At 45.9% G+C, this 27,636-nt stretch overlaps 1 protein-coding gene across 1 annotated transcript in view; it reads left to right on the forward strand.

Moving 5' to 3' along the window:
* The window catches only part of galr1b (galanin receptor 1b), a 121,071-nt gene that overhangs the window by 16,325 nt on the left and 77,110 nt on the right, over positions 1-27,636 (forward strand). The window contains exons 2-3 of the mRNA XM_020936372.2: positions 307-1,128; positions 11,315-11,380. Of these exons, the coding sequence (XP_020792031.2) occupies positions 307-1,128; positions 11,315-11,380 (888 nt within the window). The remainder of the gene's footprint in view (positions 1-306; positions 1,129-11,314; positions 11,381-27,636) is intronic.

Below are 27,636 nucleotides of genomic sequence, written 5' to 3' on the forward strand. Positions count from 1 at the left end.
GGACGAGACCGGAAAAGAGCCGTGGAATCTGCACGAGCCGAACAGACGGGAGAGACAGTCGCGCGCTCTTCTGATTCTGTGAAACACGGAGCTGTTTTTTCTTTCAGAATGAATCCGCTGGACATTTAAAGCTTCTCTGCGCACGTGAGCCTGTGTTTATTTCACTGAGGGGAAAGAAGTGACTTTATGGAGCGTCTGTGACTCTGCCTCAAACTGGAAGCGCATCTGGACACATCTGCGAGGCAGCGCAGCAGTAACTGCACGCGCTCTTGGCACGTTTCAAAGTTGAGCTGTTTTATTCTGAAGAGGTTTGACCGGAAGCAGCGGTGCGCCCTGCCGGAGCTTTGGGTCCAGTTGGAGTTCGACCGCAGACCGCTCCACCTCGTGCGCTCCACCTCGTGCGCTCCACATCGCGCGCTCCGCGGAGAGCGCGAGCGCAGTGAGGGGCTCATGCTGCAGAACGAGTCGTGGGCCGAGGCCGCGGGGGGGAACAACACGGAGCCGGAGGAGGGTCCGGGTCCGGAGGCCGTGGTGGTACCGGTTCTGTTCGGGGTCATCTTCGTGCTGGGGGTCGTGGGGAACTGTTTGGTGCTGGCAGTGGTGGGCCGAGCCCGGTACGGCACCGGGGGCCCCGCCGGCACCGCGGGGGCTCTGCGCGCCGCGAGCCCCACGAACCTGTTCATCCTGAACCTGAGCGTGGCGGACCTGTGCTTCCTGCTCGTGTGCGTGCCCGTACACGCGACCATCTACTCTCTGCCCGAGTGGGTGTTCGGGGCGTTCCTGTGCACGTTCGGACACTACGTCTTCACCGTGTGCATGCTCGTGAGCATCTTCACGCTCACGGCCATGTCCGTGGACCGCTACGTGGCCGTGGTCCTCTCCAAAAAGTCCGCGCTCATCCGCAGCCGCCGGAACGCGCTGCTCGGAGTGGCGCTCATCTGGAGCCTCGCGCTCGTGCTGTCGGTGCCCGTGGCGCAGCACCAGGTCCTCACGGGGCACCCCACGGCCCCCAACAGCACCTTCTGCTGGGAGCGCTGGCCCGGGCCGTCCCGCTCCGTCTACAGAGTGTCCATACTGGTGCTGGGCTACCTGCTCCCGCTGCTGCTCATCAGCTGCTGCTACGCAAAGGTCAGTGCCCACTCACGCGCACACTCACGCGCACACACTTACGCGCACGCACACTAACGCGCAGGCAAGGCCGAAATGCGCGCGTAATGCGCGCTGTGCGTAAAAACACAATCATGTATTTATTTCAGAAACAGAGACACTGGGGACATGTTCCACAGTGGCATTAGTTTGTGTTCGTCTGTGGGAAATCCTCTTATCCGCATGGAGCTACACGGTGCCGGAGGGGAGTGATGGCGCCGTCAGTGTTGTTGTTACGGGTCTCCAGAGTGCGCAGACACTTGGGTGAATAATGGGCTCATCGTGCCATAGCTCAGAGCGCTCTCTCCAAAGCGGCGCGCTCCTGTGCGTAATGGTCTTTGGACTACAAAGAGCTGAGCCAAGACAAACCCGCCCCCCACAGGCGCTTCTACCCCGTTAATAGTGTTAATAATCACTCGTGCTGGGTGTTTGGATGACGCTAAGCAGCGAGCAGAGAAACAGCGTTTATCAGACGCGTCCAGTGCGCGGTGAAAGTCCAGACGCAGCGTAATAAAAGCAGAGATAAACAGCCCAGTTCCGTGAATTTCTGACCCACTTTCTGAATGCCAAGTTCATCACGACGCCACGCGCCACGACTGACTTCTGTTTTCATTAAAGCAGAGCTGTATTTCCCCGCGGACAGGGCGCGTTATTAGAAGCGGCTCTGGTTCAGTTCATAAGTCAAAATGCCAAAATACGTCAGTATAAACTCTCCTGCGCGTCTGATGCACAGTACATGTTTTACGATCTCATTTTCAGTTCTTTCGTCCTTGTAAAAGGAATGTTCACAGTTTTCTAGATTTAGGGGAGATGAATGTTCTGGACTTATTGGAAAAGCAACAGAAAACCAGATTTTGTCCCTGTAGATTTTTTATGACCAAGGAACAAAGCTCAATGATTCGTGTTGTTATAAATTAAATTAAAGCGTCATGAGGATCAGAACCTTACACTGATACATAGGCCTGTTGTGTGTCAGTGAGCAAGACACTTCACCTGCCGGGTCCTCCTCTGCTCCTTGGACCTTCTCCTCTGACCTTCTCCTTTCCTCTTCTCTTCTGACCTTCTCCTCTGACCCATCCTCTGCTTCTTCTGACCTTCTCCTCGGCTCTTCTGACCATCTCCTGCTCCTGCGTCTCTGCTCTATCAGACCATCTCGCACTTCCACCCACCACCCACTCTCTCCCGCTTCCCATTTATTCTTGTCTGCTGCACACATCTTTCACCTCCTCCCACTCTCTCCATTACTCCCGTCTTCTCTGTCATCATCGGTTTCAATTAGATCTGCAGCACAACAAAGGTCATGTCGAGTTGCCGAGGAAGTTTCATGATGAAAACAAAAGTGCGCCGTCTGACTTCTCTGCTGGAGGGTCTGCCAGTGTCTCGTTTCCATGGCGACGTGTAGTGAAGTTGTGTGGAGTTTAAAAACACAGTGGAGCACGCCCTGATTTAAAACCTCCTGTTTTTTTTGTTTTTTTTTTCAGTTTGAGAAGAACTCTAAGCCTAAATCTGCAGGTTTGTGTGTTAAAGCTGCACTGTGTACCTTTTGTTTTTTGGTTGGGGGTCCATCACCTGCTTGTTTCTATGGAGATGTCATTGCTCTGCCTGGAATGTTCCACAGTATGACTTTAAACAGCTCTTCTTTATATTTATTCAATTACAGGTGGTTTTGAAGCTCAAAAATATCTAGAAAAACAGGGATTCTGACTGTGAGCGGGGTCGCCTCTCCACAGATCTGACCTGTAACTTGGTCCGGTTTGGTCTCCGTGAAGATAGAAAAGTTTAATGCCACACTGTGAAAAATTCCAGACAAATAATAAAATCTCCATGGAGAAAAGTGTTTGACCTTGTACAAGAAAAGTTACACAGTGCACTTTTAAACTTGTGTGAATGAAACAAAACACAACTCCAGGTCTGTTTGTGAAACAGACTAACTACATTAGAACTACAAACTACATTAGAACATAATATATTTCATCTTTAAAGAGCCCGTCTCGTGCAAAATCAACTTTTCAGAGCTTTCTACCTTCTACGAGTGATGTGTGGGCCTTGTATTTGTCGCCAAAGTGATTTTTAGATTGATTCATCCATCCATCCATTTTCTTCCGCTTATCCGGGGCCGGGTCATGGGGGCAGCAGTTTAACCAGGGACTCCCAAACTTCCTTCACCCCAGACACGTCCTCCAGCTCCTCCGGGGGGACCCCGAGGTGTTCCCAGGCCAGCCAAGAGACATAGTCCCTCCAGCTTGTCCTGGGTCTTCCCCGGGGCCTCCTCCCGGTGGGACATGCCCAGAACACCTCCTGAGGGAGGCGCCCAGAACAGATGCCCAAGCCACCTCAACTGCTCCTCTCGACATGGAGGAGCAGCGGCTCTACTCCGAGCTCCTCCCGTGTGACTGAGCTCCTCACCCTGTCTCTAAGGGAGCGCCCAGTCACCCTGCGGAGGAAACTCATTTCGAGCGCTTGCATCCGCGATCTCGTCCTTTCGGTCACTACCCAGAGCTCATGACCAGAGGTGAGAGTAGGAACGAAGACTGACCGGTAAATCGAGAGCTTCGCCTTTCGGCTCAGCTCCTCTTCACCACAACGGTCCAATACAGCGACCGCATCACTGCCGACGCTGCACCAATCCACCTGTCAATCTCACGCTCCATCCTTCCCTCACTCGTGAACAAGACCCCGAGATACTTGAACTCCTCCACTTGAGGCAAAGACTCCCCACCCACTGGAGAGGGCAAGCCACCTTTTTCTGGTCAAGAACCATGGCCTCGGACTTAGAAAAACTGATCCTCATTCCAACCGCTTCACACTCGGCTGCAAACCGCCCCAGTGCACATTGCAGGTCCTGGTTCGATGGAGCCAACAAGACAACATCATCTGTGAACAACAGAGATGAAATCCTGTGGTCCCCAAACCGGACCCCCTCCGGCCCCTGACTGCGCCTAGAAATTCTGTCCATAAACACAATGAACAGAACCGGTGACAAAGGGCAGCCCTGGCGGAGTCCAACATGCACCGGGAACAGGTCTGACTTACTGCCGGCAACGAACACAGCTCCTGCTCCGGTCATACAGGGACCCCATACTCCCAGAGCACCCCCCACAGGACACCACGAGGGACACAGTCGAATGCCTTCTCCAAGTCCACAAAGCACATGTGGACTGGTTGGGCAAACTCCCATGAACCCTCGAGCACCCGATGGAGAGTGTAGAGCTGGTCCAGTGTTCCACGGCCAGGACGAAAACCACACTGCTCCTCCTGGATCTGAGGTTCGACTATCGGCCGGATTCTCCTCTCCAGTACCCTGGCATAGACCGGGAAGGCTGAGGAGTGTGATCCCCCTATAGTTGGAACACACCCTCCGGTCCCCCTTCTTATACAGAGGGACCACCACCCCGGTTTGCCAGTCCAGAGGTACTGTCCCCGACCGCCACGCGATGTTGAAGAGGCGTGTCAGCCAAGACAGCCCCACAACATCCAGAGACTTAAGGTACTCAGGACGGATCTCGTCCACCCCCGGAGCCTTGCCACCAAGGAGCTTGCGGGGACTGTTAGAGCTGATAAAAAAAATTTGTGTGTGGCTTTATAATAAATATCCCCTGTGAAAGAGAACCTGAATCATTTTGTGCCCAAAGATCTGCAACTTTTACCAATCAGTAATGTTCAGCTGATGTGGACGCGGTGCTTGAGCTTTGTGCTCCTCAAAGTCCTCGTCCGATTCCGGGTCCAACACATGCGGCTGAACGCGCTGCATCTCCATGATGAATAAAAGTTTATTCCTGTCGCTATCAGGGTGCACATCTGTCTACCCCTCCCTCCCTGAGATGGCGGAGGAAGGGCGGCTCACTCAGAGTCTACGTCACGTTTGGAGGGCGGAGCCTGTGCTTTCTCAGGACGGGCGGGGGGAGGAGCAATAGTCGGATTTTCATAGTTCCTGGTCTCAGTAAGATTTCATTCATTTCAACTACTGTATAATGGATGTTCCAAAACCCAAATTGTGCTTGTTTATGTGCAGAAGATACAATGTGAAAAGAATTATTTTGCATGAGATGGGCCCTTTAATGTAACATCTCCATGGAGAGAAGCAGACGGTGGATCCAAAAAGTTGCATAGTGCAGATTTAACTGTTCTGACCTCTGTTTGTCTCCATAACACTGTCGTGCTGTAGATTTATTAATGAATCGTCTCTGTGTGCGATGGGAAATTGAATGTGTGCTCTCCTCTCTTCTGTCTGAGTTGTAATCTACTCACTGAGAGGAGCTCATCCATCAGAGCCACGGGGTTTACACTCAGATTATGGTCAACTTCAATCAGTGATGCAGTGGGATTCCTTGCAGGTGCATGGTGCAGGTTTATCCAGCCATGAAGACAGGAAGACAAAAACAAAAAAATACCTTTATGACACAATTTGCACAATAATTTGGAACATGATATATGAATTTAAAACGCTTAAACCAAAAACTTCATCAGACAAATCACCACTATGTTATAATTTGGGCATTTTAAATCACAGTATTCATGTTAAAAGTCTTAAGGATCATTCCACGCCAAATTTCTGAATGCTCCCGCTCGACCATCTCAGATTTGACTGAAAAAATTCTAGGAAGTTCACACACTTGCCAACAGGAAAAATCCCCAATTTTAGCTCCCAACTTCTTATAAATTTTTCATTAAAAATATTTTGTCAATTCTCTGACCTGTTTTGAGCAGAGTTTTCAGAGGAGCCACTTTCAGATTGCTGTATCTAAAAAAACTATTTAAGGTCGCTCCTTCAAATTTTCAAGGGTTTTACAAGTACAAGTTCAAGGGTTCTACGTGTACATTTTGCAAATGCACTAGTAGAATATGGACTTTTACCCATGTGATTTCGGTTTATCACAGATTTCTGGGGGCTTGAATTTGCTCTAAAATTCTCTTCTTCAAATCTTTGATGGACTGTGGAAAGTGCAGTTTCAAAGACAGAGGTTTGATATTGAACATAAACCTTCCCACACACGCCAATGTGGACTTTGTATTTTAAAACTGAGGCTCTGTGATGAACGATCTACAAGATATAAAGATATAATTTTGTGCCATCTTTACCATGTTATACCAAAAAAATGACAGCACCCACCAACATAAAATGGACTGTTTTAGAAACACTAGACGTCTGTTTTGTAACACTACTCAGAACAGGTCAGGGGGAGCTGACAAAATATTTTTAAATGACAAAACTATAGGCGAGTTTCAGCTGACGTCATTTTTATTAAAAGCCCACGTTGCTGCTGGGAAATATTTTGGTTGGAGGCAAGAAACACTGTAGCGTCAAAACACAGTGCGTAACCTCACGTATTTATCCCCGATAATGGTAAATTCCTGCTGCATTATCGGATGCACAAAATAGAAGCACGGAAGAAGGAAAATGTCTTTTTCGTATTCTGAGTGAAAAGAACCGCTAACGGTGAATTAAACGGATTTCAAACATTCGCAGAGCAAACGTAGAAGATCCTAACAAACCGTGGACTCCAACAAGTTCAACAACACATCGAGACTCTTGGAGGTTTTCATCTTTTCTGCTGTGAATGGCCCAGGAGTTTCCACCAAGTCATTGTGGATATCGCCCAAGTGAATATTTGTCCAGGTAGTTGGTGATTCTGACCAGAAATTTGGTTTGGTCCACCTTTTGTCGGGGTTGAAAAGGGTGATTTGTCGTCCGTCGATGCTTATGACCAATTTCTGGTCAAATGGTCTTGGGTCCTCTGCCGTTAGAGTGGATAAATAACCGGGATCAATACCCTTTACGTGCTTTCTCGCTCCGTCCGTCATGTTGAGTTAGTGTTTATTGCCGCCGACCAAAATAATTCCCAGCATGCAACGTGCGCTTTTGTCAACAATGAAACTCGCCTATAAGGAGTTGGGAGCTAAAATTTGGGACTTTTTCTATTGGAAAGTGTGTGAACCTCCTAGAATTTTTTCAGTCAAATCTGAGATGGTCGAGCGGGGGACATTCGGAGAATTGGCATGGCGTGACTCTTAAGAAAAGAAACAAGTGTGCAGATTTCCTCATGAGAAAACTGTGATGCCTAACGGGAGCTGACATCGCCGTAAACATCATCACCCCCAGGAAGAAGAAAACATTTCGCGTCCTGATTCATCAACCGGTTTCACGTTGTGGAAACCGTCTGATTTCGCAGCATAAAGGTTCATTCGCTCAACAGTAGGCGGGTACTTTTTTAATTTAACCAATCGCTGCTATTTGGTCGTGATGTATGTAATGCGCCAATAACGTCTTTCCCCTTGATAAAATTCACCAAACATTCTCTTTGTTCCGGCTTAAAATCCTCAATCTCGGGAATCGTTGCCAACACAGAATGTCTGTCTTTGTCTACATCCATCTCGACGCTTTGTTTATTGTTGTGCTGAACCACAAAAGGGACCCAGATGGCTTCACAGCTTCCTGGGGTTCTTGCAAACCGTCTAGTGTATTCTGATTCCTGACCTTGTCTCTTGAGAGAAATGAAATTGAGCGGAGGCACTAGGTGGCACCAGCCTGGCTACATAACCACTACCGAACATGGAAAAATCGCACCACCGCCTTCAGTCGCCTACATACGAGAGTAAATGTTTTAGTCGCGTCTCCAAAGCGACTCCTGGGACTCGCTGGTTTACTGAAGCGGCATTCACAAAGCGGGATGATTGCTGGCAATATTCGGCATGTTTTCGCTGAAAAAACTCAAGCGGCTCATCAGCGTGATCGGGGTGTAATGACTTTAAGCGGCGCCGTAATTTATTTGGCTCCATGCTGTCCGCTGCCAACATTTGTAGACACAGTAAACACAGCGGTCTTTCCTCGTTTCCCGCCGTAATCACAGTGAAGACGAGCGCAACAAACGCTTTACATACAGTTTGTTCTCTGCGCTTCATATCTCCTGCTCTGTGCTGGGTGTGTGCGTGTGCTTGGTGCAAAAAAACAACGAGAGCGTCACTGCCAAGTACTGTAGTGGATGTGCAATTACGCATGTTCCCCAAGGTCACACGTACCCCCCAGCATCCCACCATGCCCCACGATTTGAGAAGGACTAGTATAGCTGCAGATTATTGGTTCTATTATCCAATCTTCAAGCAAAATGAGCCTCATGTGACTCTCTCATTTGGGTTGCCAGGTTCAAAGCTGAAATGCAGTGTGTTTAAACCTAAAATGCTTCTCTCTGATCTGAACGGTCACTACTAGAGGTTTAAGGATATCCAAGTCTCAGGATACGATATTTTCACGATATACATCTCATGGTACGATATTTATTGTGATATTTTGTGGAGGCTGAACAAAACTGTTAAAATGCCTTGACAAGTCTTAATCCAAAGAACTAAGACTTAAAAGTGTTTAAAACTGTTATTTCTTCTTGTCGTCTGCACTGAAATGGAGCAAAGGATCATGGTCTATGTAGTTCCCTCTGTTTTTTTTTTTTTTAGCAATTGCTGCACCAAAACTCTTAAAGGTCCCATCTGATGCAAAATAACTCTTTTCACATTGTATCTTCTGCACATAAACAAGCACAATTTGGGTTTTGGAACATCCATTACACAATAGTTCTGAAATCTTACTGATTTCTTGGAGACAGTCACAGACCAGGAACTATGAAAGTCTGACTATCGCTCACCCCCCCGCCCGTCCTGAGAAAGCACAGGCTCCGCCCTCCAAACGTGACGTAGGCTCTGAGTGAGCCGCCCTTCCTCCGCCATCTCAGGGAGGGAGGGGGAGACAGACGTGACCCTGATAGTGGCAGGAATAAACTTTTATTCATCGTGGAGATACAGCGCTTTCAGCCGCATGTGTTGGACCCGGAATCGGACGAGGACTTTGAGGAGCACGAAGCTCAAGCACCGCGTCCACATCAACTGAACATTACTGATTGCCGATGCGGGGTGAAGGTGGTGGAGCGTGGTGGGTCCGAAGCGTTTTCTGTTACGTCAAACACGTCATAGGTGTATCTGCCGCGTCATCGTTGTAGCAGCTTTAGTTCGTTGTCTCATGGGAAAGTGGCAGAAATACGCTGCAATTTGTACAAAAAAAATGCCGAATCAATCTAAAAACCACTTCGGAAACAAATCCAAGGCCCACACATCACTCTGAAAAGGTAGAAAACTCTGAAAAGTTGATTTTGCATGAGATGGGCCCTTTAATTTAAGCAAAGAGACTTGTAATTTTGATATATTGTGATGGTCCACGACATTATTGTAAGAACTTTGACGACATCACGATATTTCGGTTATTGTTACATCCCTAGTTACTACCTACACCCCAGCACCCGCAGCCAAACATGAATCAGTGCCAGTGCAGCTTGTTAGACGCTGGCAGCACAGGTTCCATTGTGACTGCAGTGATTCTATGACCATATACAGTATTCACTCTGCTTCCTCTGTCTAAAACTGTGTGTCATTCGTTTTTCAATATAAAACCAAAAATAAGAAAACGAAAAAACAACTGTTTTCTTCATTATTTTTCTCCAAAACCAAAATGAAAAAACGTATAATGATTCGTTTTTTCAGTTTTTGATTTTGTGTTTAAATGAAGAATGGAAAAAACAGATAACGGCCGTTTCCCGTTTACGTGACTCCCGTGATTGTGATGCCGAACTTTTGCGCTGCATACAGACTGAACCAGGACTGATCCAGGTCTGGGACCAGACCGGGACCAAACCGGGTCTGAGACCGGGACCAGACCAGGATCAGAGCGAGACTGAGATCAGAACTGAAACCGGGACCAGACCGAGACTAAGACCAGACCGGGACAAGAGCGGGACAGAGACCGAGACCAGACCGGGACTGAGAACGAGACCAGGCCGGAACCAGACCGGGACCAGAGCGGGACAGAGACTGAGACCAGGCCGGGACCAGACCGGGACCAGACCGAGACTGAGAACTGGCCGGGACCAGACCGGGACCAAACCAGGATCAGGGCGAGACTGAGATCAGAACTGAAACCGGGACCAGACCGAGACTAAGACCAGACTGGGACCAGAGCGGGACTGAGACCGAGACCAGACCAGGACCAGACCGGGACAGAGACCAAGACCAGACCGGGACCAGACCGGGACTGAGAACGAGACCAGGCCGGGACCAGGCCGGGACCAAACCGGGACCAGACCAGGATCAGGGCGAGACTGAGATCAGAACTGAAACCGGGACCAGACCGAGACTAAGACCAGACTTGGACCAGAGCGGGACTGAGACTGAGACCAGACCGGGACTGAGAACGAGACCAGGCCGGGACCAGACTGGGACCAGACCGAGACTGAGACTGGGATTGAGACCGAGACCAGACCGGGACTGAGAACGAGACCAGACCGGGACCAGACCAGGACCAAACCAGGACTGAGACCGGGACCAGACCAGGATCAGGGCGAGACTGAGATCAGAACTGAAACCGGGACCAGACCGAGACTAAGACCAGACTGGGACCAGACCGGGACTGAGAATGAGACCAGGCCAGGACTGAGAACGAGACCAGGCCGGGACCAGACTGGGACCAGACTGGGACCAGACCGAGACTGAGACTGGGACCAGACCAGGATCAGGGCGAGACTGAGATCAGAACTGAAACCGGGACCAGACCGAGACTAAGACCAGACCGGGACCAGAGCGGGACTAAGACCGAGACCAGACCAGGACCAGACCGAAGGCTCAGAGCCCACGGCAGGGCCAGAGCTTGAAGCTGAGACAGATCCCGCGGAGGCTCAGAGTCAAAGCTCGGAGTCCGCCCTGGTCCCACTCTGCTCCCACTCTGGCCCCTGGTATGGTCCTGGTGTGGTCCCGGTCTGGTCCCGGTGTGGTCCCGGACCTGGATCAGTCCTGGTTCAGTCCGTACGCAGCGCAAAAGTCTGACATTGCAGTCACGGGAGTCACGTAAACGGCCATTATCCGTTTTTTCCATTCTTCATTTAAACATAAAATCGAAAGCTGAAAAAACGAATCATTATCTGTTTTTTCATTTTGGTTTTGGAGACAAATAATGAAGAAAACAGTTGTTTTTTCGTTTTCTCATTTTTGTTTTTATATTGAAAAACAAATGAACGAATGATACACGGTTTTGTGTATTTTGTTCACCCTTATGAAGTCTTGTTTTCCGAGTGTTTGTCCCTAAACACGTTTTAATCTTTATTGCCCCTAAACACACGACTTTTGTTTCTTTCAGGTTCTGTTCCATTTGCACAAAAAGATGAAAAACATGTCCAAGAAGTCTGAGCGCTCCAAGAAAAAGGTGAGCTCACTTCAGCCGGAAATTAAACTCATGAGATTCTGATCACTGAACTCGGGGTTATGTACGTCTGTGTTGAATCGTTCGCTGTTTCCTGTTTTCCTTTGGTCTCTAAAATGGCTCCTCAGAATCTGAACCGTGAACTCCATAAATGTTTATTGAACTGGTTTATATTGTAATCTGATGTAAGCTTGGCTACCGAGATTAATTCCTAATACAGCATGTTTGAGAGTTCGCGAAATTTCAAATGTTTAAATTAGGATTGGGCTATTTTTAGCGTGTGTGCGAATGGGCGAGTGGTTTCTTGACGTAAAACGCTTCGAGCCTTGAAGGTTGAAAAGAGCTTTATAAAACTGTGACCGTGAGCAGAGTAAAGAGTCATCAAAAGTGTCAAATATATATCAAATCGGGTTAAAATGCTCCTTTTGAGACTTTTCTAAGAAGTCAAACCTCGAAGAAATGAAAACACGGAGTATCATCGAGCTGCTTTTTCTTTCTTCGATTGAATTTTCGAGAAGTAGAAGCAGTTTTTATGAGCTGCTTTGAGTGGTGTTTGAGGGACACGGCCTCGTCAAAAAACTCTCCAAGTTTTCTTATTTTGGACTTTGTAGAGGAGCTCGGGCCTCAGTGTTGTTTGATGATGGGGATCGCGCTATCGTTTGGAGAATCTCAGACCTGGAATTGCCGATCTCGACTGAACTGAAGGTGAAAGGAGACGTTAACTTGAAAACTACAGCTTCATGACATCACAAGGTGGAACAGAGCATGTGGATATATAGACCGACTAATAATCAACAGGGGTGTAACGGTGCAAATATCACGGTTCGGTGCGTACGTTGGTTTTGAGGTCACGGTTTGGTTCATTTTTGGTGCTACTAATTGTTTTAACATTATACAAATGGGAAAATGAAATAAATGCAAAGAGCCTCAGTCGTGGTCTAAGTCCCGTTCTGGTCCTGGTCTCAGTCTCAGTCCTGAACACCTACAGGCTGTCCAGACACTCCTGTTTTAGTCCCGGTTTAGTCCTGTTTTAGTCCCAGTTTAGTCCTGTTTTAGTCCTGTTTTAGTCCCGGTTTAGTCCTGTTTTAGTCCCGGTTTAGTCCTGTGTCGTATATCAGCTGTTGTTACTTCCTGTAGGCGTGGTCAGCCTGATGGACCTGCCTACAGGAAGTAACAACAGCTGATATACGACACGTCACCACCAACACCGGTGACAGTTCTGAAGATGACTTGCAGCTAGCAGCCGAAACATGTCAACAAGGTAAATACACTTTACTGCATTGTCTTTAAAAAGAACCTAAGAAGTTAAAGTATATAAGAAGACATAATGAACATCATTGGCTTAGGTGTGACCTTGTTAGGTGGAATTAGATCAAAGTGATCCCAACCCATGGATCGCTTTTTTCCACTTGTAGACGCCATCGAAAATGAAACAAATGCCACAAGTCGCCAAAATCACCACTAACGTCACACAATCCTCCTCACTACCAACATTTTTAAGAAATATTGGAGCATCTTTTATACTGTAGCAGTTTAGCTCTTGTCAAACCACAGAAGTGCACTGAACACTCTGAAACACTCTGAACCAATCGCAGAGCGGAACATTCGCTGAGCCAATGAAACGCTTCGATACACTGAAGCGATCGACACGCAGAGCGAAGCAGTCGGGGGAGGGACCGACACTTCCACACTTTGGTCACGTGAGCAGCTGCTGCGAGTCGAGCTCCGAGGCAGAGCTCCAGAGCGATTTGTTTCAGAAAGAACGAGACGTGCTCCGGAAGCTCCGACTCATTCGCCCTTCACTACTGTTTGGAAAAAATATTGGAATAAATTTATGTTTTTGTTTATTAAAATAAAATGACAAATATCAGTAGGGACTATTTTGTCTTTTCCCAAATATTAGTTGTGACATGTTCCCACCGTCCCTGTGCAAACCTACGCCCTTGTCAGACAATAGGAACATTTAGGAACATTTTTTGTAATTTACATCATTTTATTGTAATTTACATAATTTTAAAAACACTTGAAGCCGTTCCAAGAGGTAAGTGCTCAGATTACTCAGATAAAAAACCCTGAACTGAAGATTTGAGTTTGAGAACACAAAGTTTGGCCAAAGTTATGTCATCCGTAAGAAAGTGGTCTGAGTGTGACTGATGGAGGTCGCAGCTTAAAAGCTTCTGTAAATGAAGTATTGTTGCTTTTACCTCGGTGGGACGGAGATCCAGGGGGGGTCCTGAGACTTTCTGTTTGGATTTTGCACATTCTGGAATAATTAAAAAATCCACACACTGTTTTAAAATTTTTTGGATTTGGATTGATTTATTTATTTCATGTTGGGAGCTTTAAAACAGTGTGCAGATTTTATTTTTTTATTATTCCTGTTGATCTGATGTTGTTGGTCCTGCGCCTGTACTTGGCTGATGTGACCGCATCCTTTCTTCTTTTGGATTTTGCATGTTCTGCCTGTGCCTGGGTGGATTTTAGGTGCTTTAGTCTTGGTTTAGATCAGGTTTAGTCTTGTTTTAGACCTGGTTTAGTCTTCTGTGATGGTTTAGTCCTTTAGTTTTACTTTAGTCTTGCTTCGTTACTGCTTTAGTCCTGGTTTGATCCTGGTTTAGTCTTGCTTTAATCTTGCTTCGTTCCTGCTTTAGTCCTGGTTTAGTCTTGGTTTAGACCTGGTTTAGTCCTGGTTTAGTCCTTTAGTTTTACTTTAGTCTTGCTTCATTACTGCTTTAGTCCTGGTTTGGTCCTGCTTTAGTCCTGATTTAGTCCTGGTTTGATCCTGGTTTAGTCTTGCTTTAATCTTGCTTCGTTCCTGCTTTAGTCCTGGTTTAGTCCTGCTTTAGTCCTGATTTAGTCCTGGTTTAGTCCTGGTTTAGACCTGGTTTAGACCTGGTTTAGTCCTGGTTTAGTCCTTTAGTTTTACTTTAGTCTTGCTTCATTACTGCTTTAGTCCTGGTTTGGTCCTGCTTTAGTCCTGATTTAGTCCTGGTTTGGTCCTGGTTTAGTCTTGGTTTAGTCTTGCTTTAATCTTGCTTCGTTCCTGCTTTAGTCCTGGTTTAGTTCTGGTTCACACATATAATCTCAGCATTGTAGTGTGTGCCGCTTCAGTCCTGGTTTAGACCTGGTTTAGACCTCTTTTAGACCTGGTTTAGTCCTGGTTTAGTCTTCTGTCCTGGTTTAGTTGTGGTTTAGTCCTTTAGTTTTACTTTAGTCTTGCTTCGTTCCTGCTCTAGTCCTGATTTAGTCCTGGTTTGGTCTTGGTTTAGGACTGGTTTTGTCTTGGTCTAATCTTGATTCATTCCTGTGTTAGTCCATGGTTTAGTCCTGGTTTAGTCCTGGTTTAGAGGTGGTTTAGACCTGGTTTAATCCTGGTTTAGTCTTCTGTCCTGGTTTAGTTGTGGTTTAGTCCTTTAGTTTTACTTTAATCTTGCTTCGTTACTGCTTTAGTCCTGGTCTGGTCCTGCTTTAGTCCTGCTTTAGTCCTGATTTAGTCCTGGTTTGGTCCTGGTTTGGTTTAGTACTGGGTTAGTCTTGCTTTAATCTTGCTTTGTTCTTGTGTTAGTCCATGGTTTAATCTTGGTATACTCCTGCTTTAGTCCTGCTTTAATCTTGCTTCTTGTCTGCGTTAGTCTTGATTTAATCCTGGTTTAGTCCTGGTTCAGTCCTGGTTTAATCCTGGTTCAGTCCTCGTGTCTGAGTGGCTTTTCTCTCTGGTTAATCCACTTTACCTCAGTGACCCTGAACATGCAGATGATCCTCTGACAGGAGCTCCAGACCATGACCGAGCTCAAAGTCCAGAAGAGACCTCCTCCATTTTCCATCTGGGGTCAATATGTGGTCACGGTCCTGAATTTGAAGATCTTAAAGTTTCAGAACGAGGCCAGACTCTTATGTTATTATCTTAATTTGACAAACTCTGGCAAAAGAAGTGATTCAGTTCGTCAAGTGGATAAAACTTTATTCTGGTCAAATACGCTTCTGGTCAGACGCTGGTGGACACTTTCTTATATCTGCCTGAAGGGAGGAGCTAACTACACTGAAACTACTCTGAAACTAACACTCGGACTTGAAGCCTGTGACTTGAGAAGCATTTTTAAATCTGAATTTGTTTTATTCTGACCATAATGATTCACTCTGAGATCTTGTCAAGACATTTAAAAAGGGAAAAACTGCATTTCTACAACTTTTACATACTGTAAATTCCGGACTATAAGCCACTACTTTTTTCTTCACGTTGAACCTTGCTTCTTATACAATGATGTGGTGCATATAGGGACAGATTCTTTATTTGGCACATTGTCCATTCATATAAATGGCCTATGGTTTGGTAACACAGCAGATACACGTGCAGCCTGAGTGCAGAAAACTCCACTGTGTGTGCGGTTACACATGGATCTAGAGTTCACGTGAAGGTGCTACATGACCTTGCGATATTGTCAGCGCACTAATACAGTTTATCTCCGTGTGATAAAATAAGTTCTGATGCTAAATGAACATTAGTGAGGAGCAGTGTTGGGAGTAACGCGTTATAAAAGTAACAAATTACAGTAATGCATTACTTTTTGCTGTAACGCAGTAATGTGGCATTACAGGGGAAAAAATATTTTACTCGGTACAAATGTGAGTAACGCGCGTTACAGTGTTTTTTTTAACCTGGATTGAAGTGGTGGGTTTTTCTTCATACAAATTCGCTAAAATCACCTCGATATCAGCAGCAGTGAAACACCGGAGACACGCCCTCGTAGACCGTCAGGTGACCGCGGGCGAAAGGACTGACAGAGAACTCCACGCTGTTTAGACCTGGTTTTGGTTTAGACCTGGGTCAGTTCTGGTTTAGACCTGGTTTACACTCGTCCCTCCCTCTATCGCAGTTCACTTTTCGCTGTCTCGCAGATTTTTTATTTATTTATTTTTTTTTGTGAAGTTTTGCATGCCCTGTTTTTTTTTTTTACATTGTATGAATGTGTATTGCGTTCCTCCCGCTGCGTCCTGATTGGCCAAGGGACTCCTGTCTCCTGTACAGTACAGAATGTGTTCAGCTGCCAAATTTAAATACATGTTCAGTCTCTAGCAGTGTGATTCTGAAGTGCTGTACGGTTGCAAGTTTTCTCCCCGACGAAAACCCACAACGTCGACGAAACGTTCTGCACCGACAAAGGCTCCTGCGCTCACACCCAAAAGACAGAGGAAGATGCAAACCATCACACAAAAAGTTGGACTTCTGGACACGCTGAAGGAAGGTAGAAGTTACGCGCTGTAACAGACTCTTGCACCGGCTCAGGTCCCTGCAAATAGTTGCTGAAATCAGGACCGTGAGCCCGAGCAGCAGGGTCCATAAAGAGCGATCGGGCGACAGCCGCTCTTACCTCCGTGAGGTGCGGAGCAGAGCCGCTCCTTTCTCCTGCGTCACCTTCAAGACCGTCCCTACAGTGAGTCCTGTTTTAGTCCTAGTTCAGTTCTGGTTTAGTCCTGGTTCAGCTCTGGTTTAGTCCTGGTTTAGACCTGGTTTAGTCCTGGTTTAGACCTGGTTTAGTCCTGGTTCAGTCCATATACAGCGCAAAAGTTATTTTGGTGAGAGTAACTTAAAGTAATGCAATAGTAATGTAATGCCTTACATTTTAAATGCAGTAATATTGTAATGTAACGAATTACTTTGAAATGACAGTAATAGGTAATAAATAACGCATTACAGTTTCAAAGTAACTTGCCCAACAGTGGTGAGGAGGATACGTCTTACCGTGTGTATAAATGACGAGAAGAATGTTGTGGACAGAAGGATCATGCTGAGCTTCTGTCAGGCCGTTCTGTGAAGTTCTCTAAAGCAGGGATCCCCAACCCCCAAGCCGTGGGTTATTTGGTACTGGGCCATGAAAGCGCGTGGACCATTCTCCCCTCCTGTACAGCGCACGGACCCTCCCTCCTCCCGTACGTCACGCGGAACCCCCTCGTTTACGTCACACAGAACATCCCCTCCTCCCGTACACCACGCATGGTTTAGTCCTGGTTTAGACCCGGTTCAATCCTGTTTTAGTCCTGTTTTGGTCCTTATTTAGATCTGGTTTAGATGTGGTTTAGTCCTAGTTTAGTCCTGTTTTAGTCATCACATCAATGACGTCACCCCCACTTAAAACACTGCTCCTCCTCCCATACGCCCCCCGCAACTCCCTCCGGTCCTCGAAATATTGTCAGATACAAAACCGGTCCGTGGCTCAAAAAAGGTTGGGGACCACTGCTCTAAAGTAAAAAAGGCAAGTTTATTTGTACAGCACAATTCGTACACAAAGTAATTCAAAGTGTTTTACAGAATAAGAAATACATTAAAATCATAATAAAAACAAATCAAAACATAAATAATCATAAAGATTAAAATTAAAAAATAAAAAAAAAGAGAGACATAAATTGGAGAGAAGAGTGCAGAATGAAAACCTTTCAGTTATTTGCACAGTTAAACAGAAATGTTTTGAGTCTGGATTTAAACAGCGTCACAGAAGAGTCTGTCTCACATGTTCAGACTGTTCCAGGTTTTAGCTGCATGAACCTGAAACTCTGACTCCCCTTGTTTAGTCGTGACTCTGGGCACCAGCAGGAGTTGGTCCCTGAGCTCCTCAGAGTGTGAGATGTTCATATGACACTAACATGTCACAGATGGACTTTGGTGCTCGGTCATGGAGACACTTGTACAAACAGAGCTGCTTTAAAGTGTCTGAGCCACAGGAGCCAGAGCAGAGACCTGAGACCAGGACTTATGTGCTCGTACTTCCTAGTTCGAGTCAGGACCCGAGCTGCAGCGTTCTGGATGTTCTGGATGTTCTGGATGTTCTGGATGTTCTGGATGTTCTGGATGTTCTGGATGTTCTGGATGTTCTGGATGTTCTGCAGCGTCTCACAGCTCGTTTGGAGAGACCAGTGAGCAGAACATTACAGTATCTAATCTACTGGAGACAAACGCATGGATAAGTTTCTCCAAGTCTGATTTAGACAGTAAACCTTTGATTTTTGCTATGTTTTTTAGATGGTAAAAGGCTGCAGATGTTATTGATTTGATGTGGCTGTTAAAGTTCAAGTCTGAGTCCATTATTACCCCTAGATTTCTTGCCTGATTTGAAGGTTTTAGAGAGAGAGACTGGAGGTGATGCTGACACTGTCCCTTTGTTTCTGTGGACCAAACACTATGACTTCAGTCTTGTCAGAGTTTAGCTGGAGAAAGTTGTTTTGCATCCACACACTGATCTGTTGGACGCAGTGACAAAGTGAGTCTACATCACAGCCTGGTACAATAATCTGTGTGTGCATCTGAAAAACAGACTGCTGCCTCTCGTCCACACGGGGGTTTAAACTTTTGCGTGAAAATGAGCCCCTCTCCCAGCAGAGCATCTACAAGCGACTCTGTGTGTGCCCAGTAAGATCTTGACCGACCTCCGCTCTGTACTCGGGGCATACGACCTTCACTTCTCCCGACGTGAGATATATAAAAAAAACAAATATGAAATAGCAACAACTTAAATGTCAAACCGGAGCTACTGGCAACGGTGAAAACAAACTGCATAGACTCACGATATCTGCAGGACTGTCTTATAGTGACCTGAAAGAGGACTAAACCAGGACTAAACCAGGACTAAAGCAGCCAGGACTAAACCAGGACTAAACCAGGACTGAACCAGGACTGAGTGTCGGGATGGAAGGTAACTACAGGCAAAAGTCCAATATTAGTCCTAGTTTAGACCTGGTTTAGTCTTGTTTTAGTCCTGGTTCAGTCCTGGTTCAGTCCTGCTTTAGACCTGGTTTAGACCTGGTTCAGTCCTGGTTCAGTCCTGTTTTAGTTTTGGTTTAGACCTGGTTTAGACCTGGTTTAGACCTGGTTTAGACCTGGTTCAGTCCTGTTTTAGTCTTGGTTCAGTCCTGGTTCAGACTTGTTTTAGTCCTGTTTTGGTCCTGATTTACATCTGGTTTTGTCCTAGTTTAGTCCTGGTTTAGTCCTGTTTTAGTCCTGGTTTAGTCCTGTTTTAGTCCTGGTTGAGTTCTTGTTTATTCCTGGTTTAGACCTGGTTTAGACCTGGTTCAGTCCTGGTTCAGTCATGTTTTAGACCTGGTTCAGTCCTGTTTTAGTCTTGGTTCAGTCCTGGTTCAGACTTGTTTTAGTCCTGTTTTGGTCCTGATTTACATCTGGTTTTGTCCTACTTTAGTCCTGGTTTAGACCTGTTTTAGTCCTGTTTTAGTCCTGGTTTAGTCCTGTTTAGTCCTGTTTTAGTCCTAGTTTAATCCTGTTTTAGTCCTGTTTTAGTCCTGGTTTAGTCCTGTTTTAGTCCTGGTTTAGTCCTGGTTTAGTCCTGGTTTAGTCCTGTTTTAGTCCTGGTTTAGTCCTGGTTTAGTCCTTTTAGTCCTGTTTAGTCCTGTTTATAGTCCTGTTTAGTCCTGTCCTGGTTTAGTCCTGGTTTAGTCCTGGTTTAGTCCTGTTTTAGTCCTGGTTTAGTCCTGGTTTAGTCCTGGTTTAGTCCTGTTTTAGTCCTGTTTAGTCCTGGTTAGTCCTGTTTTAGTCCTTAGTCCTGTTTTTAGTCCTGTTTAGTCTCCTGTTTTGTCCTAGTCCTGGTTTAGTCCTGGTTTAGTCCTGGTTTAGTCCTGTTTTAGTCCTGGTTTAGTCTGTTTTTAGTCCTGTTTAGTCCTGTTTAGTCCTGGTTTAGTCCTGTTTAGTCCTGTTTTAGTCCTGTTTTAGTCCTGGTTTAGTCCTGGTTTAGTCCTGGTTTAGTCCTGTTTTAGTCCTGTTTTAGTCCTGGTTTAGTCTGTTTTTGTTTTAGTCCTGGTTTGTCCTAGTTTAGTCCTGGTTTAGTCCTGTTTAGTCTGTTTTAGTCCTGTTTTAGTCCTGGTTTAGTCCTGGTTTAGTCCTGTTTTATCCTGGTTTAGTCCTTTTTAGTCCTGTTTTAGTCCTGGTTTAGTCCTGGTTTTAGTCCTGTTTTAGTCCTGTTTAGTCCTGTTTTAGTCCTGGTTTAGTCCTGTTTAGTCCTGTTTAGTCCTGTTTAGTCCTGTTTAGTCCTGTTTTAGTCCTGTTTAGTCCTGTTTAGTCCTGGTTTAGTCCTGTTTTAGTCCTGGTTTAGTCCTGTTTTAGTCCTGTTTTAGTCCTGTTTTAGTCCTGGTTTAGTCTGGTTTAGTCCTGGTTTTAGTCCTGTTTAGTCCTGGTTTAGTCCTGGTTTAGTCCTGGTTTAGTCCTGTTTTAGTCCTGTTTAGTCCTGGTTTAGTCCTGGTTTAGTCCTGGTTTAGTCCTTTTAGTCCTGTTTAGTCCTGGTTTAGTCCTGGTTTAGTCCTGTTTAGTCCTGTTTGTTTTAGTCCTGTTTTAGTCCTGTTTTAGTCCTTTTAGTCCTGGTTAGTCCTGTTTAGTCCTGGTTTAGTCCTTTTAGTCCTGTTTTAGTCCTGGTTTAGTCTGTTTTAGTCCTGTCCTGTTTAGTCCTGTTTAGTCCTGGTTTAGTCCTGTTTTAGTCCTGTTTTAGTCCTGGTTTAGTCCTGGTTTAGTCCTGGTTTAGTCCTGGTTTAGTCCTCACATCAACGTCGTCTCCCCCAGTTAAAAAAGTCTGGTCTCTCTCAGCGGGGAGAAGGTTCAGGGCTCGTCTCTGTCGTATGAACAAACTTAACACCTCCTTTGTGCCTCTGTGTATTAGGCCACTGAAGGCTCTAATTATTGATCTGCATTTATTATCGACTCTATTTTAAAATACCACACAGCTCTAATTTCAGCACAGGTGCACAGACCAGGACAAATTTCTTACTCGTGGAACCATAAAGTTAAATTGTGAAAGTTAATCTTGAGTCTTGAACCGTGTCATTGTTAATTGTTAAAGTTCGGGTCCACAGATCCGCTGACATCTTTATTTACTCGTGTGATCAGAGGAACAGTCCCTGTCCTCCTCCGTTCCCCGTCTCATTTTGGAGCGGTTCAGATTAATCAGTGCAGATTGAGTTCACACAGAGCTGGCGACGAGCTCCGCTGTTTCTGCTGCTTCATCAGAATCGTTTAACTTTAGACACGGGCCAATAGTCTGGAGTCACTTTGAACGATTTTAAAAGATCGTGCAGGAGACTGAAGCAAAGCAGAGGCTGTTACGGTGTGTACTGAAGAATAGACTCTTCATACTTTCTTTTCTGTTCCCTTGTGGTCTTGTGTCTGTCTAATCCCTCACTGGTCCATGGGCGTAAACGAGTCCATGTGCTCTTATACTTGTTCTGATACAGCTGAAGATCATTCTAAAGCTTCAGGAAAGCTTCATTTCTGTGCTGTCAATGGGACGTTTGTAGTATCGATACCTGCTCAAATGAGTATCTAGTTTCTATAAAGTTTTAGTATCGAATATTAATAGTAATAGTAATAGTAATAGTAATAATATCAATAGTTTCCATCCATCCATTTTCTTCTGCTTATCCGGGGCCGGGTCGCGGGGGCAGCAGTCTGAGCAGGGACTCCCAGACTTCCTTCACCTCAGACACTTCCTCCAGCTCCTCCAGGGGGACCCCGAGGTGTTCCCAGGCCAGCCCAGAGACATAGTCCCTCCAGTGTGTCCTGGGTCTTCCCCAGAGCCTCCTCCCAGTGGGACATGAACACCTCCTGAGGGAAGCGCCCAGGAGGCATCATGAACAGATGCCCAAGCCACCTCAGCTGCTCCTCTCGATGTGGAGGAGCAGTGGCTCTACTGCGAGCTCCTCCCGTGTGACTGAGCTCCTCACCCTATCTCCAAGGGAGTGCCCGGGCACCCTGTGAAGGAAACTCATTTGAATACTTTTACCCTAATAAAATGGATATACAGTATTTATAAACCATAAACTGTGAAACTCTAAATGTCATCACCACAATGCTGGACCATGAACAGCAGATTTAGTTTTCATTTGTGTCAAAATGACTTTGTGGTGCTGCTGAATCCTACCCAAGCTGGCGCCACCTAGTGCCTCCACTCAGTTTCATTTGTCTCCAGCGATTAGGTCAGGAATCAGAATACACTCGATGGTTTACAGGAACCCTGGAAGTTGTAGACCGCACACCGACCAATCAGAGAAGAGCTGTGAAACCATGACGTCAAACTCGTCGCGTCTGTGTCCCTTTTGTGGAACAGCACAACAGTAAACAAAGCGTCGAGATGGATGTAGACGAAGTTAAACATTCTGTGTTGGCAACGATTCCTGAGATCGAGGATTTAAAGCTGGAACAAAGAGAATGTTTGGTGAATTTTATCAAGAGGAAAGACGTTATTGCCCTTCTTCTACGGGATTTGGAGCATTACATACATCACGACCAAACAGCAACGATTGATTAAATAAAAAAAAGTACCCGCCTACTGTAGAGCGAACAAATCCTAAAGCTGTGAGGTCACACAGTTTCCATGAAGTGAAACCGGCCGATGAATCAGGGTAACCGAACCCTATGCATATCAAAAATTCTGAAGTAAGTAAAGAGCAATGGGAGGATAGTTGCTCTGTTGGTGAGGGAGTTTGTTCACTGATCCGAAGGTTGGCCGTTTGAATCCAGCTCCCACAGATGAATGCTGTCATTGTGTCCTTGGGCAAGACACTTAACCCACCTCACCCCCAGTGTCTGTGCACCCTGGTGTATAAGTGGATCCTTGAAGGTGGAAAAGTGCTACATAAAAATATGATTTACAGAGGGAGTTAGGGGTGGGACAAGACACAATTTTCATAAGACGGGACACACTATGATATTTGATCCACGAGAACGAGACAAGATGAGATTTTGACATAAGTTGTACTAAGTAGTGCAATCCATTTTCACAATTCTGGCTTTCTATTTTCTTTTATTTTCTGTGATACTTTAGCGGTCATTGTACAGGCTGTCCCAAAATATCTGACATCATTTTAAAAGCATTTATCTTGAAAACCACAAAGTCAAGCTCAGTGAAATTCAACCGTTTAGGTGCTGAACATCGTAACTTTATTATGACACTTTGTTTGCCAGTTGGTGAAGTTTTTCCAAATGTAGCTGCACAGTGTTGGGTGAGTGTGTGCGAGCAGATTCCAAAATGCAAAATTACTTCTCTTTGGGAGTGAACGGCGCGACCTGAAAACAGAACAAAATAAAACATCAAATATAAAATCCCGATCTCTTTCATTACATTCTCTGAAAATTTGAGGTTATTTCAACAAGATTTGCTAAAATTACTGGCCTTTGAAATTATGTTAGATTTTTTGGGACACCTTGTACTACTGCTTTTTGGAACTACAGCTTCTCAAATTGCAAAACTCACCGTCTCTTAACTCAGGGGTGTCCAAACTTTTTTCATCAAGGGCCACATATCTAAACACAGACGAAGCAGAGGCTGATCGAGGGCTGTAGACTGGAGCTCAGTGCAGTGAATAATTGAAATATTTTCATGTTTAACACATTAGAATGAGCCATCAGTCTTTATCAATACTAAGATCCTCAAAACAACACACTAAATATTAAATATTAGCTTTTTTAATCGAGGCAAAGTAATTTGGGCCAATTCACCTAGACCAGGGGTGTTCACACCTTTTCATCATGTGAGCTACTTACAAAATGACCAAGTCAAAATGATCTACCTCATACAAAGTCAAACAAACTGCACTGAAACACTCTGTGCCCCTTTTTTGGACCCTCCCCCACAGTTTGAGAACCTCTTCTTTAAGAGAACTTCCTCTGGCACTTTACACAAAACTGTGAAAAAAGTGAAGGAAGATTTTTAAACCTGTTTTTTAAAGTTCCAAACTGGAGTTTCATTCTTTTCTGGTTTTGCAGTGATATTTACCAGCCTCTGCACGTTTACCAAACCAAACGCACATCGTGACAAACACAGATGCATTTGTCACTTTTGTTAGACAAACTTCAGCCAAATGTGGCAGTAGGTCTGTTCTGTAGATCCGCTCTATGCTGTAGACCTGCTTTGTGCCAACACTGGAACACAAATTTAGACTGGTTTTTGCTTCACGTTTGGTCTTGCTCTTCTAATCAGCCGCACTGTGGGAGGGGCTTGTGTTTGCTGTACGCAGGAAGGAGCGAGAGCGTGAAAAGGCGAGGGGCGGCGTGCTGACGTGAGGCAGATGGACAGGTAGGATGTTTAGGAAGTTGAACCTGCCCTGTGATGCACGCTGGTACACGAGGGCACACGCTGTCGCAGACGAGCCGTGCATAGGGAGCGTGTGTGTTTGTGATGCGCCGTAGAGTCTCCGCGGGTTTCAAATGAGCGCACAGGCTGCACTGAGACGCCCCACACGCTCCTGCACCCGCTACAAGTTTATTACCAACAGCAGCGGCCGGAATGAAATATGATCACACTTGTTGAGTGTCAGACCTCGAGTGAGAGACAAGACCGAGTCCAAACGCGAGTCCGAGACGAGACACGGCGATGTACCCACACGACCTTGGCGATCGACTGGAAGATTGCGATCGACGTATTGAGCACCTCCTGATCTAGAAGCATGAGGGCCAAACAAAATTTGTCTGAGGGCCGCATTTGACCCACGGGCCGTAGTTTGGACATGCCTGGCTTAACTCTTTTTTGTCCACAGTCTTGGAAGATCTTGTGGCTTGAGATCTTGTCCCGTCCCTCGTGGTCAGTGTTGGGAGTAACGTGTTTATAAAAGTCACAAATTACTGTAATGTGTTGCTTTTTGCGCGTCACAATATTTTTTTAACCTGGATTGAAGTGGTGGATTTTTCATTTTTCTTCACACAAATTTGCTAAAATCACGGCGATATCAGCAGCGCTGAAACGCCAAAGTTACGGTTCTGAGTGTCGGGACGGGCCCGGAGGTGTGACCACGTAGACCGTCGGGTGACCGCGGGCGAAAGGACCGACGCAGAACTCCACGCTTCACGAGGCGAAGAGCAGCCGAAAGAAGACCCTGTCAGCTTTGCCGACACGCTGCTTCACGGACTCAGGGTTCTCTCAGGGGCAGAACTAGAGTCCAAGTCCTAGTCCAAGATTAGTCTGGTTTAGTCCTGGTTTAGTCCTTGTTTAGTCCTGGTTCAGTCCTGGTTTAATCCTGGTTCAGTCCTGGTTTAGACCTGGTGTAGACCTGGTTCAGCTCTAGTTTAATCCTGGTTTAGTCCTGGTTTGGTCCTGGTTCAGTCCTGGTTTAATCCTGGTTCAGTCCTGGTTTAGACCTGGTGTAGACCTGGTTCAGCTCTAGTTTAATCCTGGTTTAGTCCTGGTTTAGACCTGGTTTAATCCTGGTTTAGTCCTGGTTTAGACCTGGTTTAATCCTGGTTTAGTCCTGGTTCAACTCTGGTTTAATCCTGGTTTACTTCTGGTTTAATCCTGGTTTAGTCCTGGTTTAGTCCTGGTTTAATTCTGGTTTAATCCTGGTTTACTTCTGGTTTAATCCTGGTTTAGTCCTGGTTCAGTCCTGGTTCAACTCTGGTTTAATCCTGGTTTAGTCCTGGTTTAATCCTGGTTTAGTTCTGGTTTAATCCTGGTTTAGTCCTGGTTTAGTCCTGTTTCAGTCCATATACGGCGCAAAACTTTGGCGTCTTTGCTCTCTGTTTGTTATTTGACAATCAGCGACTGTTATTTAGTTGAGAGTAACTTCCAGTAATATTGTAATGTAACAAATTACTTAGAAATGACAGTAAAAAGTCATAAATAAATCACACATTACAGTTTTAAAGTCACTTGCCCAACAGTGGTGAGAAAACCTGGTAGATCTGAGCAATAACGTTTTGAAAACAGTAAAATAAAGTACCTCAAACATGAATAAATCACTCTAAATAAAACTTCAGAGGGTTAATGAGAAGGAAACCATTAAAACATGCGAAAAGGATAATAAGTGGTTTTGCATAATGGCTCTGTCCTTTAATAGTCGTGCAAGCCCTGGGAGACGCGCTTGTTTATGCAGATGTGCCGCCTGGTGACTGCCACATTTGTAATCTTTTATTTTTAGATCGAATTCCAAAGCAGTGCCTCCAAAAAAGAGAAAACATAACTCTGTCATGTTGCGAGCGCAGAGGACAGACCAGGATACACCGGGATACACCAGGATACACCGGGATACACCAGGATACACCGGGATACACCAAGATACACCAGGATACACCAGGATACACCAGATACACCGGGATACACCAGGATATACACCAAGATACACCAAGATACACCAGGATACACCAAGGATACACCAAGGATACACCGGGATACACCGGGATACACCAAGGATACACCGGGATACTTCAGGATACACCAGTATACACCAGGATACTCCAGTATACACCGGGATACACCGGGATATACACCAGGATACACCAGGATACACCAGATACCAGATACACCAAGATACACCAAGATACACCAAGATACACCAGGATATACACCAGGATACACCAGGGATACACCAGGATATACACCAGGATACACCAGGATACACCAGGATACACCAGGATACACCAGGATACACCAGGATACACCAGGATACACCAGGATTACACAAGATACACCAAGATACACCAGGATACACCAAGATACACCAAGATACACACCAGGATACACCAGGATATACACCGGGATACACCGGGATACACCAGGATACACCAGGATACACCAAGATACACCGGGATACACCAGGATACACCAGGATACACCGGGATACACCAAGATACACCGGGATACACCGGGATACACCGGGATACACCGGGATACACCAGATACACCGGGATACACCGGGATACACCAGGATACACCAAGATACACCAGGATACACCAGGATACACCAGGATACACCAGGATACACCAGGATACACCAGGATACACCGGGATACACCAGGATACACCAAGATACACCGGGATACACCAGGATACACCGGGATACACCGAGGATACACCAGGATACACCAGGATACAGGATACACCGGGATACACCGGGATACACCAGGATACACCAGGATACACCAGGATACACCGGGATACCCCAGGATACACCAGGATACACCAAGATACACCAAGATACACCAGGATACACCGGGATACACCGGGATACACCAGGATACACCAGGATACACCAGGATACACCAGGATACACCAGGATACACCAGGATACACCAGGATACACCAGGATACAGGATACACCGGGATACACCACACCAGATAGGATACAGGATACACCAGGATATACACCAGATACACCAGGATACACCAGGATACACCAGGATACACCAGGATACACCACCGGGATACACCGGATACACCAGGATACACCAGGATACACCAGGATACACCAGGATACACCAGGATACACCAGATACACCAGATACA

This window comes from Boleophthalmus pectinirostris, unplaced genomic scaffold (genome assembly GCF_026225935.1).
Source record: "Boleophthalmus pectinirostris isolate CB_2022bp ecotype Guang Dong unplaced genomic scaffold, ASM2622593v1 HiC_scaffold_19, whole genome shotgun sequence".
Lineage (NCBI taxonomy): Eukaryota > Metazoa > Chordata > Actinopteri > Gobiiformes > Gobiidae > Boleophthalmus > Boleophthalmus pectinirostris.